This window comes from Sapajus apella, unplaced genomic scaffold (genome assembly GCF_009761245.1).
Source record: "Sapajus apella isolate SASKATOON/1434 unplaced genomic scaffold, GSC_monkey_1.0 scaffold55, whole genome shotgun sequence".
In the NCBI taxonomy this organism is placed as follows: Eukaryota; Metazoa; Chordata; class Mammalia; order Primates; family Cebidae; genus Sapajus; species Sapajus apella.
In genome coordinates this window covers 8,644,558-8,665,647 of record NW_022436995.1, presented here as the reverse complement: position 1 = coordinate 8,665,647, position 21,090 = coordinate 8,644,558, and the positions used below count along the sequence as shown (strand labels likewise).

Here is a 21,090-nt window from a genome sequence, read left to right as displayed (position 1 = left end):
AAACTAAAATTTTGCTCCATGGAACTTGCTGAAAAGCATTCAAGATACAAAAAAGGAAATGTACTGTTATTTTATATTCGAGGATGAAATCCATTTTTTTCAAAAGTTTGGGCACTGAAACTGTTTACTAGGTTGGAAAACCTCTGACCTGCTATTTGTAAAATGCATATTGTTTGAAGAAGGTAAAAGAAAATTGGTAGGAATTTGCTCTGACTGTAGTAATCTAAAGGCAGGGAACGGTATGCAAAACATTAGGAAGAACAGACTATAATTATTATTTACTAATGCTCGATCCTAATGTTATTCTAACAGCTTGTGCATTGTCAAATCAACAATCTTCACTAAATAAATGACCATTTGGGAATTGTTAGGGAGCATCTCTGTTCCTCTCCCTGCTTGACTAAAAACTGTCATTTGCAATCAAAGAAAGCTGCCTTGGAGCTGAGAACACAGCACTCGCAGCCTTGTAGCTGTCTCTTTCTGAGGAAAGACCAAAGATTCACATTAACTTGATCTTTTGCAGCCAGTTTAATTTCATTCTACATGAATCTAAGAGGACTCCAGCCATATTCACAAATTTTCTGCAGAATTGCACTAAAAACTTATCGCGCTGATGATATTCTCTGTTACCAATCCTGTGAATTCTGAGAGGTTTAATAGCAAATGAGGATAAGAGTAACCAGCATTAAGTTTGTGACCCTTGAGTGAGGCAAATGAAAGAGTTCTCAATTAAGTTTCAAAAAGGAGGTGCGTTGTTAAAAAGTAAAAACTATTATCTGAGGATATGAGCTTCAAAAAACATCTTCCCAAATGAAGTAAATAATGTTGCCTTTTTAGAGCCTATCGCTGTTTTAAAAAATGAATTTTAAACAGAATGCTAAACATAAATATATAACTGAGAATTCTAATGTAACTAAAAAAATTCACTTACCATCAATTCTTCAGGTGCTGGCCTTTCCTTTGGCTGTTTTCGCATGCTATAGTGGAGAAAAAAAATCCTCATATTATCTGTGTCATTTGTACATTTTTACTATAATTTCTACCAATGGCTATTTGTACGGGAATTTGAATGTTTTCAAAATTCATCATGTTCAATTCTTGGCCAAAGTATTAGCATATATTCCCTTTGTATTATTTTGGTCTTTAGCAGATTTCTGCAGTACCTTATGAGTCAGAAACGAAAAGTTTTTTGTCTTACATTTTCACTTAAAAAACATTTTGCAATAAAGAATGAATTTAAATTAAATGTATCCTCATTCTACTTTTGAAGCTAATGTGAAAAATGCAGCAATATCCTCTTCTTTTTTTTTTTTTTTTTTTTTTTTTTGAGACGGAGTTTCGCTCTTGTTACCCAGGCTGGAGTGCAATGGCACGATCTCGGCTCACCGCAACCTCCGCCTCCCGGGTTCAGGCAATTCTCCTGCCCCAGCCTTCTGAGTCTCTGGGATTACAGGCACGCGCCACCATGCCCAGCTAATTTTTTGTATTTTTAGTAGAGACGGGGTTTCACCATGTTGACCAGGATGGTCTCGATCTCTTGACCTTGTGATCCACCCGCCTCGGCCTCCCAAAGTGCTGGGATTACAGGCTTGAGCCACCGCGCCCGGCCTAATATCCTCTTCTTGACTCAGTTATCAATTTATTTCAAACTTAAATTTAGGGAATATTCTGTTTTTTTTCGGTAACTGGGATAAGACAGTAAAAAAAAAATGACTGTAGAGTCAAATGAGAATACAACTCATCCCCCACTATGACTCCGAAAGACAGGAAGTATAGAAAACAGGTCAGGAACCTAGATAATGCTATACAATTACAAGTGGCTTGCTGTAGATTATCTTGACTTGCATTTGTTTTGGCAACAAGGCAAGTTGATAATTCATTAAACTGTGGGACAGCTAAATTTGTTTACGCTGCTTAAAGAACCACGTTCCTCATGCAAAATATTTCTTGTCTTCCATGCAATAGGTATAATTAGCAGCTGTAACATGTACTTAGCTATGTGATGAAGCATTCACACATGGGACGGAGGTGACTGTGGGTAGCTGCCTACTTGATGGCTGTATTTGTTCTAAACTCGGAGTGTTCGTGGGGTGAAGTCATGAAAGGAGACTGCTGCTTCTATTACTTGGAAAAATCACACAGATGCTTTTTTCTTTATACAAGGCACTCTTCTAATAAGCAAGAAGAAAACTTCATATAATCTCTGCATTTGCTGAGAGTACTTTTTTAAAAAATAGATTTAATGATCATTTGGTAAACAAGAATCATAGTTACGAACCATTAATGACATCGAGGACATTTGCCTTCCCTATAAATAACCATATGCACCTCTCAAATACTGCATCCATTAGCAACTAATTCAAGCTGTCTCGCCAGTGGAGTTGGTAACAGTCCTAATCTGACATTCCAAAGTAGCTGTATCTCTTGGGAAAACAAGGCTATTACCCACTATCATTTCTGTTTCGGCTTGACATCTGTGGAAATTTGAATACAGGTTGTCCCTCCCTCTGTCTCCATAAAACTTTTAAATAATAGCTGATTCATTTTTTGGATGGGAGGGAGGAGAAGCCTTATCCACTTTTCTCCCTGCTGCTCAGACCAGCCCCACCCCCGGGTTGGTCTCAGACCACACAGCGAGATAAGATTAGCACTGCGATCCTGTCACAAATCCAGCATCTCCTCCCAAGCAGAGAGTGTGATGGCCAAACCAGCCGCTCCAGGCAGTAGAGGAATTGCATGGTTTGTGTTTCAATTTTTGCATTTCAAAGTGAAGCATTACCATGTGTAAAACACATGGTATACATTAACACGCGTTTTAGGAATTCCACGTAAAGGAAATTAAGGGGGGGATATATATTTCTGGATAATGGTTCTAACATCATTAAGGAGCTTCAAAACAACTCAAGATTCCAGTATTTAATCAATATGTACTCCTTTTTCTAACATGGCATGCTTTGGAAATAAAATCTTTTCAGGGTAAAAATAGTTTTTAAAAGCTACAGAATATTACATAAGCATTTTAAATAAATAGAAACAGTGTTAATAAAATTTTTTTAATTGGGGGTAAATTTCTTCCCCACATATATGGAATATAAACTGTATGAGACATTTTTATTAAGAGGTAACATGTTACACTTAGTCAAAAAGGTGATAAAGCTTGACATTTATATTAAGGAATATTTCTTGGTTTCCCTTTAGCATAATCATCAGATGGATCATGGTGGGAGGGGGAGGGGATGGTGAACACCGATTTTGGTTGGCAAGAATCCTGACAGCATTACTTTGCCACACCACAAAACCAAGGGTTTCTTTGGGTGGAGTCTGCTTATTCTTTTTCCACCAGTACACATGACTCTGGAGAATGAGGACTGTGGTGAAGGAAGGGAAGACGACCAACGTAGTTATGAAGGAGTTGCGGTTGGTTTTGTCTCCTGCTTTGAGGACAGTGATTCTTATGTTCCCGAATTCCTCCTCTCTCCTGGGTGATTCTGTGTGCTAGGGAGAGGGAGAGGGCAGGGGAACACCTGGGCCTCCCAAGGCCACATGAGTCCTGCGGAATGACGGAAGAGGGGAATGATGGTGGAGGGGGTGATAAAAGAAAGATCCGTTCTGCTGGGAGGAAAAAGGCAGAAGGCTGGCAAAAAAAACCCGTGGCAGTAAAATGCTTGTTTCTTCTTCAGATATAAAATGACGAGGAGTTGCTTGGAGGCTCTGAGGGCCCCTGTGGCTCCTCTCAGTTCTTTAAGGGTTAAAGTGGTCTGAATGAACAGTTTTCATAGTCTTCCAAATGTCAAAATTCATTGAAATGGGACCCCAGTCTTGTATTTAAAATAAAACCAAAGATAAAAGTTATTTACTGAAAATCCAATGAATTAATAAACTATGCTGCTTCCACTAAGTGACAGACAGTTTTATGGGTAACTTGAGGTTACATTAATAAAAATAAGCTTCATATGTCTGTTCCATAGGGGCTATAAAATTGTGTATTTCTTTAAAAAAAAAAAAAAAGGATGGCAACAGTATCTGTGCTTAAAGAAGTAACTTGACTTTCGGCAGTTTATTAAATCAGGAAAAAGGCTCTGAAGTATGCTTATGACCCTTTGTGTAAATAAGGTTTACATAATTTAAACAATTTCTTCAGCTTTGCTGCCCCATCTGCCCAAGGCCTTGAAGTCCCTCCTGTCTCCAAAAGGAAGCGGGGAGAGCCATAAGGTCTCACGGAGCTGCCGAGTTAATGGCATGTATCATTTACATTGAGGGCATGGCATGTTTGTAAACGGGCTCACCACTGAGTGATGAAATGTACAAATGGCTCCGAGAACTCTCCAACTGGAAGGATGGGCGAATCCTGGGATGGAGGAAAAACATGTCACCAAAAGTCACAACAGTTCCTTCTCTTTCTTTATATTCCCCCTCCCCAACCAACCCATGTGAAAGAGCAGTAGAAAGATGAATACAATGAAAATAAGGCCTCAACCAATTAAAAAGACTATCTTCACCCTATTCCACACATTTAGGTAAAAATGCCAAATTTAAAGCCACACACATTTTACAATGGTGAGAAACTTGAGAGCAGAGAGGGAGGGGAGGTGAAAAAAGGACAATGATAGCCACAGGGTAGGAAGGAAGGTAGGGAAAGTGTAAATGAGAAATTAATGATTATTTAAGTAACACACAAATGGTCTTGTAATTAACAAAGAGCTGTGAAATTATTCTTGTGTTGACCTTTGTTTCTTTTACTGGATTTGCTATTTATTTACACTTTCCTTTTTATTTACATTTATTTGTATATTCAACCGCTCTTTGCTGCTAGCCCCTAATAGAATAATTTGGATCAGATTTTTTTTTTTTTAACTTTAATATAAAGGCTTTTATAGGGCAAGTTGTTTCCTAAAAAGGAATTTCAGCCTATTTGCCAGTCTAAGCAGACTACTCATATGAGAGAAAGCCAGTGAATTAAGGATACAATGAAAAACTCCCAACTTGACCACCAACCAAAACTGGGATGGAGGTGGGACTCAGTCAAAAGAGCAGAAAACTACACAGCAACAAACCACCACCACCACGTAACACAGAGAGCAAACCCCATTACCGTTTGCAAAGGAAGGCTTTAAGAATTTAGGAGTTTTTCCAAGAATGACAGAGAGCGCCACTGTGTTTATAGTGTAACAGCTCAGGATGTAATGAAATTACACTGCAGAGTACTTTAACAGTCATCTCATTAGACCTACAGTTGGAACAAGAGAGCCACATAAAGTAGGCAGCTGCAAATGACTCCATTCTCATCTATTCTCATTTGCTATTAAAAATACCTTTCGGCGGCTTTTTTCCTCCCTGACATCCCTACACAAAGTGCCCTGCAAAGTATGATACATGCACCTATTTAAATTAACAAAGGAATGACTTATTTTAATCTCACTGTGCTTTGGAGTGCTTTGGCCATTTGGATGAGCAATATATCATTACATACAACCTTCCAGCGCTGCAGGCAAGAAACTCAGAGCATGCAGCATTTGGTGGGAGCCAAACAATTTCTCTAGCACACAACTGTGTCAAATGCATGCATGTATTCATTATTGAGAACGAGAGGAAATAGCTTTGATGTAGTGGAAAAAAGAAGATGATAAAAGCACCTCTGCAATATGCGTGTCATTATCAATGGTGGCAGATAGATAAAATTGCACAGCCTCCTATGTGATTAGTAAATATACATATAATTGCTGTGGCCAATTATCAGAAAAATGAGATCGGTAATTACAAGACAGAAAATTAACTAGAACTCTTATTAAAGCTTTGTTTCCAATTCAAACAATTGGAAACTGCTTGAAAATACAATTAAATCAAAAGGAACTAAGGGGGTCAAGGCAGACAAAAAACAACAACAACAAAAAAAACAAAAAACCGGAAGAGGCTAAAAGAAAAGAAACATGAACAAAATGTTTCTTGGTTTTTGCATATCTGTCCTCTTTGAATTTAATCTATTCATCCAGAAGAAGGGACGGTTAGTCATTCTAAGATTAAAATTCTCATCAGTAGAGAAAGGGTTCCAAGAGGAAGAGAAAACAAAGGAAAAATGGGAGTGAAATAAAATCTCTCCAAGTTCACAGGATTACATGCAGGCATGACATCGAGAGGACATGAAAAACGGGGCGGATGGGTGGCTGATGAAACAGTCCACTCAAAAGAAACAAGACACGAAATAACATGACAAGTCCTCAATAAAGGTGCTATAAAATGGCCACAGAAGTCCCATCGGTTTGAAGAGCAAAAATAAAACACGATATCAATTTCAGCTGCAGCCTGTTTTAGGAAAGCCATATATATCACCAAGCCTGTAAGATTCTACAAGGCCCGGCTGAAGAAACGACATTTTACTGTCTCAAAAACCATTAGTAAAAAGATAGTTCAAAGTCTGAGGTGCAAAAATGATAGACTCTGATCAGTGAGGAAGCTTCTCTAAGTCATCCCTTTATAGATTTTTTTTTTTTTGAGGGTACAGTACTGAAAGTGTGGAGTAGTAGTTGCTCTAAATTGCAATGTTTAGGAAAATAAAGGCCTGCTATCTTAATGTGGTTCAATATTTACCAAGATGGTTAAAATTCTGGACTGGCTTTCTACAGGGATCTGGTATAAAACGTGATGCTAATGTGGGCCTCATTTCAAAGTATGATACCAAGAGTAAATTAATGAATTATAGACAAGCAACTTGATGAAGATGTCATTTAAAAACGGATGAGAAACAAAATGAGGAAATGTGACATCTTGCATGGGTAGTTAATTTTATTTAAGACCTGATATTGTAGCCTGTTAAGTTCCTCATATTATAAAGCTAAGGAACACTGGGTGGTACCCATGAATAATTTATTTCACTTCTGAAAATGCCAGCCCAAGTCGACTTTGCAGAACCACAGTAAGTGTATTCTCATCTCAGTGGTGCCTGGAAAGAATCACTCATCAAAGATGTGGAGGAAATTCTAATCTCACATGCACAATGCCAGATATTTATTTTTGTTTTAAAATCCACATCTCTTGCATTCCTCAAGGGAGAATTTTCTGAGATGCAGAAGACTGAGTGGTAGGGGATGGTGAGAATGCCACACATAAATACTGGGCAAAGGCATTTTCTGAGAGCCTCCAACTCCACAGAAGTATGCCGGCTGTTAAAACTCCGTAGGAAAGCAAATGAATATATCTGAGAGTGTTCACTGCACTGCACTACAGGATTTTACAGAGCACTTTTCTCTTTTTAAAGCAAATAAAATTACAAAGTTAGTTTTGATCAGGATGTGAAAGATCTCCAAGAACCTGCCTATTTTGTTATCTAATTCAAATCTGTGAGGAGGGAGGGAAGCATATAGTAAATTTGCGCTCCAGTTTCACTGTAGCTCACAGGAAGGGAAAGTATCCAATCATCCCAAGCGGTTCAGAGACTCTAGTAAAGTAGCTGCTGCTACTTCCCAAAAATGCCCTCTATGAAATATAGGTTGTGGCAAGATGGAGAAACATATTTCAAAAATATAAATGTGGGTTGAAGAAGCACTTACACTGGTAATTCTCAGCACTGGCTGACACCGACTCTAAATTGTTAAGGAAAGTCACTCTCTTTAAGATCTTGGGTGCCATACTTCACCTTAAGGGCCTTTTTTCGGATGCTTTTCTGTTGAACTTCTAAGCACGGAGGTATAGAATGAAGCAGTGGACACAACCTTAACCGAAAGCCTCAATCTGAGAGTCTAGTCTCAAATCAACTTTAGAGTCCCTCTGAAGGGACACAAGCTGGGTCTTGTTATCAAGCAGGCAACTGTTACATAAGCCATTTTAGTAAGCAATTCTGGTCATCAAGGAGGACAGTTTCCAAGCCTCAGAGGTTTCAGTAAGTACCTGGTCAGCCCCTTCTGCTAAATAACTGGAACACAAGCAGGCAGCACGCCAGAGAACAGCAAAGGACAATAGGAAAAAGTTTGAGTGATGCCTTTGCCTTGTGAATAATGAACAGTTCAAGAAGGTCAAACCATTACAACGGAAACTGTTTAATTATTAATTATGCACAATCTATGAGCAAAAGGACAAGTTCAGAATGCTTAATGTATGTTAACTTCAAGTGGACTCTCTCTGGGTATTTTGTTATTAGCACTTGTCAGCAAGGTACTCAGGCATAAAAAAAGGCAAGTAGCAGAAAATGTGCGTGTGTGTGTGTACCTGCACACTCAAAGAGCTAGTGGAGAAGACGAGGCAAGAGAAGATCCAATTCCAACCACGGCTGCTGCTAGTTCACTTACAGAGTAAGTGTGCCAGTCAGTATATTTAGTGGCCTTTAGAGCAGGCAGGTAAGCTGGACACTCCAAATACAGAAAGCATCAATAAGAAAAATGCTTTCAATATTCAAGGAATATTCTTTTTTGAAACTATTATGTTTCTTGGCTTTAGAAGAATCTGTGTCATTAATCTACCCTTCACTCCGCAACTCCCCACCCCCATACAAGTGCAATGTGAAACTGTTAAAATCTGAATAAGGTCAGTGATTTATGTCTTGTATCTACAACAATTTTCTATCTACAGTATAAATACTGTACTATACTTATGAGATGTTACTGTTGAGGGAAACTGGGTGAAAGGTACATAGGATATCTCAGTATTATTTCTTACAACTGCATGTAAATCTAAAAATTATGTCGAAATAGAAAGTTTAAAAAGAAAAGTTAAGGGACAAGGACTATTTTAAAACAATCAGATGAGGCTCAGATTCTTAGCAGAGCTCTGCTTTGTGTAAGGGAGAAGGCTGGCATAAATACTCAACTGGGAAAAAGTTAAGGGCCCTTTGCTTAAAAAAACATTCCTGAGGATTGCATTTTTGCCTGTAATTCATAATTAAAGGTGACAATGGAACCTGACAATGATGTGGTTGTTAGCTCAGACACGGATATGGCATAACATAAACTACTGTGTAAAAATGATACAATCATTCATTATTCATTCATTCATTCAACAGCTTTTGTGGGCATCTACCATGTGGATGGAATGCAATGAGCCTGGAATTGTGGAATGGCTGACACTTAATCCATATTCTCAAGGAATTTGTGTAATGTTCAGAGGGCTAAGATGTGCACCCCTAATAACCAGCCCTACAGGATGGAGGAAGTGGCCACATAAGAGTGCCAAAGCTGGGCACTCAGGACGCACAGTGGGGCACTGAGGTTTGGTTCAGTTTGGCTGGCAGACATGAGTTCACATACGAGAGTCATGGGGAGTGAAGTGAAAGAGTCTGCAGCATGTGAGACACCTTCCTTCCTCTCTTGCTTTCTTCTTTCCTCTCTCCCAGACAGCACCTGAGGGTGGGAGGGACCTTGAATGTTGTAGTCTGGGTTCTATTCCCTTCTCCTTATACAAACCAGACATTCCTTCAAACCTTATGCATATCAGCAGTAAAGCAAAGGAAGACAGGACAACTTCTCAAAACTCTCAAGGTGTTGGCTGTGCTGGTGAATTCTGAGGGCAGTTGTACTGTGGTTGGATTAAACCAGTATGGCCCTCTAACTTTTTTTTAATAGCCCACTTCTAGACTTACAGTGTTAAGCCATCAAACCAACAGGTGTTCAACATTGGAAAGTCACCTGTAGTCTGACCAATATTGAGAGTCATGCTCCATATTTTAAAGGTAAGTCTTTTAATTCATGTCAGACGTTCCTTTGGCCTGGCCCAACAATGTATACTCTTAGGCACTGGGATTCATACCAATTGGCAAAGCTCTACTGGATCGCTCCATTTCTATCCTCAGTGCTGGGATCGAAAGTAACTTGTAATTCTGGGGGCTTCATGCCCAACAGGATAACATTTTGCCTGTCAGACCCCAAATTGGTTTCTGATCCTCCACTGTTCACTGCCTTAAAGTAGTATCTTTATAAGACAACTGGCAGAACATAAGGCAAATCTGTATTCGCCTGGGGAGAAAACCGAGTTAAAAAAAAAATCTAAAAAAAACATGAAAAAAGCAGGACCCTCACCGCTAAGGATCTCCAGAGAAGCTAATCTTCAGATCAAAAACAACCTGTCCAAGATGTAAACTAATGTGAGATTCTGGGAAAGCGGCTACATTTTAATATTTTAAAGTTCCTCAATGTTTGTATCTGTGCATATCTGCTGTAACAGAATGTAGATGGGGGAGAAAAAAGCAGTCACATGTCATCAGAAGGAGAAAGGTAGGAAGGAGATGAAGAGGTGCTCCTGGTCCCAGAATGAGTCTCGTTTAGAGTGTGACTAGCCATAACTACACAGCAGATTTGTATAAATTCAATCAATGCTTGTTCTAACACTGAGTTTCTTTTAAAATGTGGCCATTCCAAGAGGAAACAATCAGCATTTTGACTCTTAGCGTATTTTTGATTTCATGATGCAGATGGAACTGACCCACTTCTCGGGATGTTACATGCGAAAACATCGGGGTGAAAGCGAGGCTCTGAACTTAGGAAGGCTTACAGATGTCATACCAGATAAGAAAGCCTCTAACCCCACTCGGCTGGAGAACAGAAAGCCTGCTTTTACTCATCCCACTCCACATCAAGTCTTGAGCAGAGAAAGTGAAAGATGATTCAATTTCCACACTGGGTCATACCATGCTCTGGGTTGCCAGGCGTGACAAATTACATGTGTGGGCATTTTGGTGTGAAGTTCTGTCCACTGGGTCTGGGCTAACAGTAGCAGCTCATTTAACTTATCTCAGGTGGGCCTGGAACCACGGGCTAAAGGCCTGAATTTCTGCCACTGAAACGCCCATCCTACCCATAAACCCTTTAATCAAGGAGAACCAGCTGTTAGCCAAGCGAACATCACTACCAGATGGCTTATAAAAAGCAAAATATAAACGAACAGGTCTAAAGGAATCTGTCTCTGAATAACTGAAATTTGAGATTATAGCAATTTTTTTTCTCATTTTCTTCTTCTCCTAAATGTGTTTTGGAAGTTCTTTAGTACTGGGATAAAAGAGAAATGATCTTTTTCCAATAATGTCAAAATGAACTCTTCATTTAGTCTGCTTGTGTTTTTTTTTTTTTTTTTTTTTTGTCATTTAAAAGATTTATATTGACTCAGAAATTTTGTAAACATATGGTAAAGATCTTGGTGTTTTATAACATTTCTTGAAAATAGGTGAGTGGAGAAATGGAAAATAGATTAATCTTTTAAACTGTATTTATAATTGCTTCCTTTCCGAAGCCAATGAACATCCTGTTTCTCTTTTTATTTTAGGTCTCTTCTTGGTCATGAGCCAGAGTACACAGCATTTTTTAGAGGTGCCTACATGAACAGTACACACTCACTCACTCACACACTAACATCCATACACATCTCCCTTTTCAGTGGCTTAGGCAGAGCAGCAAAAACATGCTTGTCTCATACCGAGGGATTTCATTTACAAAAGTAAAACCCGTTATTGTCCTCTTTCTTTGCAGCCTCCCAATGCATTTCTACTGCTTTTTCATAAAACACTGCTGCAAATAATCAAGCATGACCATTGACATCCACAAGATTGAGTTTTAGGAACCATTAAATGAGCTCGCCCTCGTGGGAAGGCTCCTGCTCAGGCCGCTCTAAAGGTAATTATTCAGCAATTCCTACCTGTGCTTTTACCTTGTCCCTATATAGTGTATGAATTTCATACACTGGTCAGGTCAACTTTTTTCCTCAAGAAAAGTCCAGCTATACATGTTTGATCTGGTACCTAAATTATAATGTTAATATACACACTGGCATTTCACCTGGTTCTACAGCAGAAGTGATGATTAAAAGCGGTCTTAATTAAGGGTAGATCATAAATGATATTAAAAGAGAAAAATCTAGGAGAGGAAAAAAATCCTTAATAGGTGCCTAAATGAAAAAAAATTGATCTTTTCATAGATAAAGAGTTAAGATTGAAACATCTGAACCGCATGCGCACACTGCTGAAGTACAAGGGCCTGGCAGGTCTCTGTCCTGAAAAACCAACAAGCCATAACACTCTCAAGTCAGACTCTGAGAACTCACTGTAAATCCAAAGTCCACATCACCACACTATATGTCCTCTTCAATGTTCACTTGACTTTTAGTTAAAATAATTTTTGCCATTTGCCACCTGCACTGCCAGCTACAGAAAAGGGGGAGAACAGAACTACCAGTGGCTGTGTGGCGTATGAACATTGGCTGTATTTGCTTACATATTTTTAAACAAATTCAAAGGCTGCTTCAGCTGCAATTTGAAGGTTGAGAATTATATGTGAAATTGTGCTATTATTGGTTTCATACAATAGACAGAGAGAAGGGAATTTAAAGCTGATTTAAGGAGACACTACACCAGTTTAAAAGCAGTTACTATGAGAGGAACAAAGGGAAAGAGGGAGGGAGGGAAGGAGAGGAAATGAAAAAAATAGAACTACATACTGTGAAATGAACAAGTTCAGTTAGAATGTTCATCAGGATTTGGAAAATCATAATGCCATCTGCTACTCTGGACCTCAGAACATCAGGGATCTCATGGGCCCAGACGCTTCCATTTCCAGGAGGAAGGAAGGAACTTAACACTCCCTGGAATGCTGCCTCCATTCTGGAATGGAGGCAACACCCCAGCCGACCAGTTTGGAATCTCTTTTGAGAACATTTGTACTGCTCACATATACATTTTCCCTGGTTTAGAGAAAATTAACGGCCGGCAAAATGATTACAGCAATTCAGCAGTGAAGCAGAGCAGTGCCCCAGCCCAAGCTGCTGGGTGACTGACCCTGGCATCCAACTTGGGCTCAGGGTGTGTAGGTCCCATCATGGTGGATTAAATGAGCATTGTCCTACGGCTGGGTAAGACTTCACAATAGAGCAACACATGTTAAATGACAGCAGCCAAAACTGGCCCCACCAGGCAACTGCCCATTCACAGACCGCTATTCACAGGCCTTCACCACCAAGAAATTAATTCATTAATAATACATCAGGCTTCGTGGATGACTCAAAGGAAATAACACAAAGCTACTTGTTCAATGACTGCCTAAAGATGCAGAATTTTTCCTGGTTAAAAAATCCCCACAAATCTAATTGATTTACTAAATCAAAATTATGGGGATGTTTATGTTAATATGTTGGTTAGTAAAAAAGAAGAAATGGATAAGGTCACTCAGTGCCACTTGGAAGTAATAAAAATACAGATTTCTTTCAGCAATAGTTAATACAATCTAATTTTACATAACTGTTTAAATATATATGTATTTTTACTTCAAGTGACTTTGTACACCCTTCAGACTACTAGGAAAAGATTTTCTTTGAACTTGTATCTTCTGTAACATTTTCTATTCACTTCTTACCCCTCCCTTCTGACAACTCATAAATATGAATTAAATATAATTATAAATGAACAGAACATTAACTTTTGGATTACTGCTGTGTTTTGGTAGAATGTTAACGCCATTTCTAAAGAAACAGTTATTACCAATAGAAAAAGTAATTACTAAAGGAATCCTGGCCTTAATGCTAACCTATTTTCAATTCTCAAACCAGCCAAACTGAATTAATTTAAACACGCTGGACTTTTCAAAGAAGGTATTCGATTTCTAAAGATTGCCTTACATAAAAAGGGAGTATCAGTTTTCAGGATCCCAGCGATATATCCCCAACACTTTGAAACACAGGTCTAGTTGACGATATTGCTGAAGGACAGGACCACTGTGTGTATATGCTTGTAATAACTTACTGAGTTTCTAAAGCCTTAGTCATTAACTAATATAAGCTGCAAGCACCATGAAATTCCACATCACAGAAACTGTGATGTTTGTGGGAGTGGTTAGAGCTAGTCACTGTGGTTAGACACTGTGGGTTTGCAGCTCCTGTCTCCCTTTAGCCACCTGCAGTTATGTGCTGTGACAGGAATAGGCCATGCCATCCTTGGGATTCTGGGAATAGGAGGGAGTGGTGTTCCTTTTACTTCTTGCTAACTTCAGAAGCCAAAGTCATGGCAAAGTCTTTCAGGTAAAGATGAGTATATATTATTTCCTCTGAAGTTGGTTAATCCCACTTTTTTTTTTTTTTTCTAGACAGAGTCTTGCTTTGTCATCTAGGCTAGAGTGCAGTAGCGTGATCTTGGCTCACTGCAACTTCTGCCTCCCAGGTTCAAGCAATTCTCCCAACTCAGCCTCCTGAGTAGCTGGGAATACAGGCACGTGCCACCATGCCTGGCTAATTTTTGTATTTTTTGTAGAAATAGGGGGTCTCACCATGTTGCCCAGCTTGGTCTGGAACTCCTGAGCTCAAGCGATCTGCCTGCCTTGGCCTCCCAAAGTGCTAGGATTACAGGTATGAGCCACAGCGCCTGACCTAATCCTGCTTTTGAATTTCAGGGAGGTATTATTAGGCAATCATTCTTACCATCAGCACCCCCCACCCCCAGCACCGGCCATTTTCATAGCCCAGTGGCTTCTCAGGCAACCTGCCTAGGAATGAGTGATTCTACATCATGAATGAATTTTTTTAAGACAACACGTTTAAGAGCCAAACTTACTGTATTTCAACAGCAATCTTTCTAAAAGGAGTCATGCTCCTCACTGCCAAATTAAACAGAGTACGCCGAATAGAATTCAATTAGCTGAAACATATGGGGTCATTCATATAAACAGCAAAACTGAACTGCGCTGCAGAATACCTGTGCCCTTTGAGCATGTCTACAATACTAAGTTGTCTTCTTTCATAGCTTTATAAAAAACCTCTTTCTTTGATGCCAAAATGTTCAGTGGTCACTTTTGCTTTCATCGAATCAATGCCAGTATAACAGAAGGAGCCTTCCCTTTGATTGTCAGTCAGTTTCCTTGTTGGTAAAATGGAGTGTTGTGGGGAAAGCATGTGACATGGGGAAACACTGTAAACCATAAAGGTTAAGGCTTAGACTTCTGAATTCTGGTCAAGGACCATATCTATTAGCTAAACACCTCCTCATCATATATTCTCTGTCACTTTTTGGATGTGTATTTCTGAAGTCTTGAAAAAAACAGGTGTTGAGATTAATGCATAAATGTCATTTCATGAATATTCACAAGAGCCTACAGGATGTTAGGTGCAGTACTAGAAAGATAGAAATTAAAAATTTAGGCTGGGCACAGTGGCTAACACCTGTAATGCACTTTGGGAGGCTGAGGCAGGTGGATCACGAGGTCAGGGGTTTGAGACCAGCCTGGCTAACATGGTAAAATCCCATCTCTACTAAAAATACAAAAAATAAATACATAAATAAATAAAATAGCTGGATGTGGTGGTGGATGCCTGTAATCCTAGCTACTTGGGAGGCTGAGGCAGGAGAATCGCTTGAACCTGGGAGGCAGAGGATGCAGTCAGCTGAGATCACGCCACTGCACTCCAGCCCAGGTGACAGTGCAAGACTCAAAAAACAAAACGAAACAAAACAAAAACAGAGCAAGAAATCAAAAGTCTGGGAACTTAAGAATCTAGTGGTCAAACTCATAATTGGATCTGGAACAGGAATAAATATGGTTTTGAATGAGGCGCTTGGTGATCTCCCATGAACAGAATCATCCCTCGAACATGCCTCTCTTTCAGTGTGCCCCATCTCAGGAGGGTACCACCACGTACCTGACTGCCCAAACCCTATATTTCATCCCTGACCCTATGGCCCTACCCTCCATTATATCCAGTTACTCACCAAATGCAGTTAGTTCTATCTCCTAAATGCCCTTCAAACATGCTAAGGCTGTCCTGATTAAACCCCTCCAATTTCTGATCAGAGCTACAACTTCCATGTCCTTTCCAATCCATCTTCCATAGCCCTGCCACAGTGATTTTTCTAAAACACAAATCTGGCTATGTTGATCCCTTGCTTAAAACTCTTTCAGTCAGGCTGGGCGCGGTGGCTCACTCCTGTAATCCCAGCACTTTGGGAGGCCGAGGCGGGTGGATCACGAGGTCAAGAGATCGAGACCATCCTGGTCAACATGGTGAAACCCCGTCTCTACTAAAACTACAAAAAATTAGCTGGGCATGGTGGTGCGTGCCTGTAATCCCAGCGACTCAGGAGGCTGAGGCAGGAGAATTGCCTGAACCCAGGAGGCAGAGGTTGCGGTGAGCCGAGATCGTGCCATTGCACTCCAGCCTGGGTAACAAGAGTGAAACTCCGTCTCAAAAAAAAAAAAAAAACAAAACAAAACAAAAAAAAAACAAACAAACAAAACTCTTTCAGTCTCCCCATCCTCCCTCTGGCACAAATATCTCTAAGCATGGGATATAAAGATTCTTCAAAATGTGGCCCTTGGTTCATCTCATAATACTTGCCCAAGCACCCCTGCCATACTGAACCCCCTGCAGGGGCCTCAGAGATCTCCAAAGCTAACTCTTGCTGGCTATCCTTCTGCCTCCTCTCCTCTGCAGAGCTTCCCTGGTAGCCCCTATCTCCACCCCTGAGTTCTCTCCTCAGGTGTTTCCCCAGCACCTTGTCCACACTTTAATGATAGAATTTACATGACTACAAACATGATTAAATAACATATTGTAAATACCCGTCTATGTGAGTGGTGAAAATGATGGTCATTGTGGTCCTCTGAGAGCCCGGGCCATCAAGTCTCATACCACTTACACTACCTGCAGTTCAGTGATCTGTATATATGACTGTTACTTGTCTGCCTCCCTTACTAGAGTAGCCGCTCTTTAACAGAGGCAAGAGCATCTTATTCATTCTCCATCCCCAGTACCTAGCTCTGGGATTAACACAGGTTTACAGAATGACTGTTTGGGCTATCATCAGTGGTTTTCAAACCATAATCTATGGAACTCTCATTTCTTTTCTGCAGGTGCTGTGGGAAAGGGCGTGGAGATCTAAAACTCTCATCCTCTGACCAAGCCAAAATAGCTTCATGTTCATCTATTTTATAGGTTGGGTTTTTGAGCAACATAAAGACATCCAGGGCTTTTAGAAATGTGTGAAAATCAACTACTGTATCAATGGGAAGATATAATCTGATTTTAAAATGTCTTCTAGAAATACTATTATTTATGTAAATAAAAACCACAGTGAAATGTCACCTCACATTTTGTTAGGATGGCTATTATAAAAAAGTCAAAAGGCAATTAGGGATGGTAAGGATGTGGAGAAAAGGGAACCCTTATACACTATTCACGGGAATGTAAATTGGTACAGCCATTATGGAAAACGGCATGGGGGATGTTCCTCCAAAAACTAAAAATAGAACTACACTATGATTCAGCAATCCAACCTCTGGGTATATATCTAAAGGAAATAAAATCACTATCCTGAAGAGATATCTGCACTGCCATGTTCACTGCAGCATTATTCACAATAGCCAAGATATGAAAACAACCAAAGGATGAGTCAACAGATGAACAAAGAAAATGTGGTGTGCATACACGCACCCATACACATCGAAATGGAATCTTATTCAGCCTTCAAAAAGGAAATCCTGTCATCTGCAGCAGCATAAGAACCTGATGGTTCAGACACCTGAATATAAGTCAAGTAAGTCAGACACAGAAAGACAAAAACTGCATGATCTCATTTAATATGTGGAATCTAAAACAGTTGAACTCATAGTAGCAAAGTAGAAGAGTGGTTACCGGGGCTTGGAGGCTGGGGGAAAGGGGGAGGTGTTAGTCAAAGGGTACAAACTTACTTTTAGAAGATAAATATAGCATGGTGATTATAGTTAATAATGCTATATATTTAAAATTTGCCAAAGGAGATCATAAGGTTATCACCACACACACACACACACACACACACACACACACACACAGTAACTGTGTGTGGGGTTGGATATAGTAGCTTGATTGTGGTAATCCTTTCACAATGTATATGTTTATCAAAACATCACATTGTACACCTTAAATATATATACTTTCTATTTGTTCATTGTACCTCAGTAAAGCTGGGAAAAACACAACTTTCACATTCCACAAGGCACAAATGTATTCAAAACTTAAGTGTATCTTATTTCTTTCTTCCTATTCTTGATCAAAGAAAGCAGCATAAGAAAAGGGTGAGAAGGCCGGATGTGGTGTCTCACACCTGTAATCCCAGCACTGCGGGAGGCCAGGCGGGTGGATCACCTGAGGTCAGGAATTTGAGACCAGCCTGATCGATGTGATAAAACCCCATCTCTACTAAACATACAAAAATTAGCCAGGCATGATGGCATGTGCCTGTAATCCCAGCTACTCAGCACGAGAATCGCCTGAACCTGGGAGGCAGAGGTTGCAGTGAGCCAAGATCGCGCCACTGCACTCCAGCCTGGGCAACAAGAGCAAAACTTCATCTCAAAAGAAAAAAAAAGAAGGGGGTGAGAGAGAGAGAGAGAAAATGTTGCCATATAAGGGCAGACTCCTTCAATCAGGAACAGGTGGTTTATCCTAGAGTTCATTTGGAATGCACATGATACTCAAAACATGGTGTCCCTCCTAAGAATACTGTAACAATGCCAGGGTTCTGGGCCAACAGACAGGGAGGACTGTGGCAAGCCACAGCTCTAGGAAGAGAGCCTTTGTGCCCTAGTGTGGGGGAGAGATGCTGGCTTTCTCCATTAGGTTTGTAGCTGAAAAATGGGGGTCAACAGGAATGCCACAGTGAGGATGACAATGAAAGAGGCTGGCCGGCTGAGTCATGAGCAAAACAAGGGGGGGCATCCTTGCTGTGGGGCCTGGCCTGGGGTCTCTCAGGATGAGAAGGACTAAAGTGGATTTGCTTAAGATGGGAACAGACTTTCTTGGCAAAAACCCATGAATTTAATAGCTCATCATTACAAAAATCCCACTTATAAAAGTCTATGTCTTCTGCAAGTTCTTATGACTCTATTTAACCATAAAACTTAATGAAGACATAAGAGAGCCTCTGCTATTTACTTATCTGCCTGACTGGCATATGCACGCCATTATGGTGGTACTAATAAGAATCATTATGAATAGGGACAACCATCTACCCCACCAAACACCTGGACTCACAAGAGGCCTCACATGGACTCTTCACTTGGATGTGGCTCCCCTGATGCTTTCTAGAAATGCTAGTGAAGATGACCAGTGGTGGAAGGAGGCACTGTTTGATGCCGGCCCAGCCTGGATGCTCTGTGAGGAGGATGGAGGTTAATCACACGGCTAGACACTTCTACCCATGTCAGTCAGGCAGACTAAGAGGCAGCTAACATTTCTGTTCTAGAAGAGGGTGACACTGAACAAAAGGGGATGAGAAAATGGAGGATTGGGAAAAGGAAGAGAAAAATGAGGGAGAGCCTGCTTTACAACCACATTATTAAAAAGCTTCTAAATGCCAGGCGTGGTTGGTTCACACCTGTAATCCCAGCACTTTGGGAGGCTGAGGTGGGCAGATCACATGAGGTCAGGCGTTCGAGACCAGCCTGGCCAACATGGTGAAACCCTGTTTCTACTAAAAATACAAAAAAAAAAAAAAAAAAAAAAAATTAGCCGGAGGTGGTGTGCACACCTGTAATCCTAGTTACTCAGGAGTCTGAGGTGGGAGGATGGCATGAACCTGGGAGGCAGAGGTTACAGTAAGCCAAGATCATGCCACTGCACACTCTAGCCTGGGTGACAGTGCAAGACTCTGAATGAATGAATGAATGAATGAATGAATAGCTTCTAAACTTCTCTCTCAGTCTCATTTCTCCTACTGCTCACCTCAACAGAACTGTCTTAGAAAAAAAACCACAGATCTCAACATGTCAAACCTTCCAAGCACCTCTCTTGGCTACAGGGTAACATCCAAGCTTCTTAGTACAGTATTTGAGATGCTTCCTGTATTTTTTTCTAGCTTCACTTTGGGCCAACCATTAGTCTTGAAAGCCACCTCACACTTAGACACCTATGGTTGTGTTCCTCCCTCTGCTGGGACAATCTTCTCCCCATTTTCATTTTGTGCATATCAAAGTATTTCTAAAGCCCAGCTCGAATATCATCTCTTCTGTCATGCTTTGTTACCTTCCCACACCTTCCAACCTTGCACAGCGCTGTTTACATAGCTTTATTATAGTTTTTAACGTAATGAATCAAATCTAGTTCATGAGTTTGTCTTCCACTAGATTATGAAGTCATCTAGCACAGGAATTTTATCCCAGGACTTCGCAGAGATCACGGCCCAAGCAGGAGCTCAGTAAAAGTTCCTTGAAGTAAATAAAAACACAAATTTTTCCAGCTGCGGTAGTCTTCTACAAAATGGAATGTGGTTTAAGTGTGTCTTCTCTTTTCTTCTGCTGAAGCCTATCCTATCCAGCTGAGAAGCTAAACACAGAGGCCATCACAGAGAAAGTCTCTGCTTTCTATTTCTCTCTTTGACATTTAAATTTTAAATACAATTCACAAAAAATACAATTTACTCTTTTAAAGTAACAACCCAGTTGCAAAATATTTCTAGTACCCTAAAAAAACAGAAAAAAACCTTGCACCTTTGACAGTCATTCTCAATTCCCTTCTGCCCCCAGTCCCTGGCAATCAATCACTAACTCATCAGCTTCCTGTCTCTATGGGCTTCCCTATCGTGGACATTTCATAGACTATGTGGCTTTTTGTGTCTGGTTTCTTTCATTTAGCATGTTTTCAAGGTACATCCATATTGCAGTATTTATCAGTACTTCATTCCTATTTATGGTTGAATAATAGTCCAATGTGAACTTTTGGATTCTGTCTACGTTTGGGTTATTATGAATAATGCTGCTATGAACGTTCATGTATGTTTCTATGTGGACATATGTTTTCCATACTTCAGGAGTGGAATTACTGGGTCATATAATTGTTCTATGTTTAGCTTTTTGATGAATGGTTGAACTGTATTCCACAGCAACTGTGGAACCATTTTACATTCCCACTAGCAATTTATGTGGGTTCCAATTTCCCTACATTCTTGACACCACTTATTTCCTGGTTTTTTCTTTTTCTTTTTTTTTTAATTACAGCCATCCTAGTGGGCATGAAGTAGTCTCTCATTCTGGTGTTGATTTACATTTCCTTAATTAATTGCTGAGCATATTTTCATATGCTTATCGACCATTTGTATATCTTCTTCAGAGAAACATATATTTAAATCCTCTCCCCATTTTAAAATTCGGCTATTTGTCTTTT

The 21,090-nt window shown here is 40.1% G+C and overlaps 1 protein-coding gene across 11 annotated transcripts in view; it reads right to left on the bottom strand.

The window, feature by feature from the left end:
* MAP2K5 (mitogen-activated protein kinase kinase 5) overlaps positions 1-21,090 on the bottom strand; it is a 261,524-nt gene that overhangs the window by 33,002 nt on the left and 207,432 nt on the right. For 8 of the 11 annotated variants that reach the window (XM_032244603.1, XM_032244604.1, XM_032244605.1 and 5 more), the window contains 2 exons: positions 4,287-4,348; positions 932-977 (listed from right to left, as the gene is read on the bottom strand). In XM_032244603.1, the coding sequence (XP_032100494.1) occupies positions 932-977; positions 4,287-4,348 (108 nt within the window). The remainder of the gene's footprint in view (positions 1-931; positions 978-4,286; positions 4,349-21,090) is intronic. The other 3 variants (XM_032244610.1, XM_032244612.1, XM_032244611.1) reach the window with 1 other exon arrangement.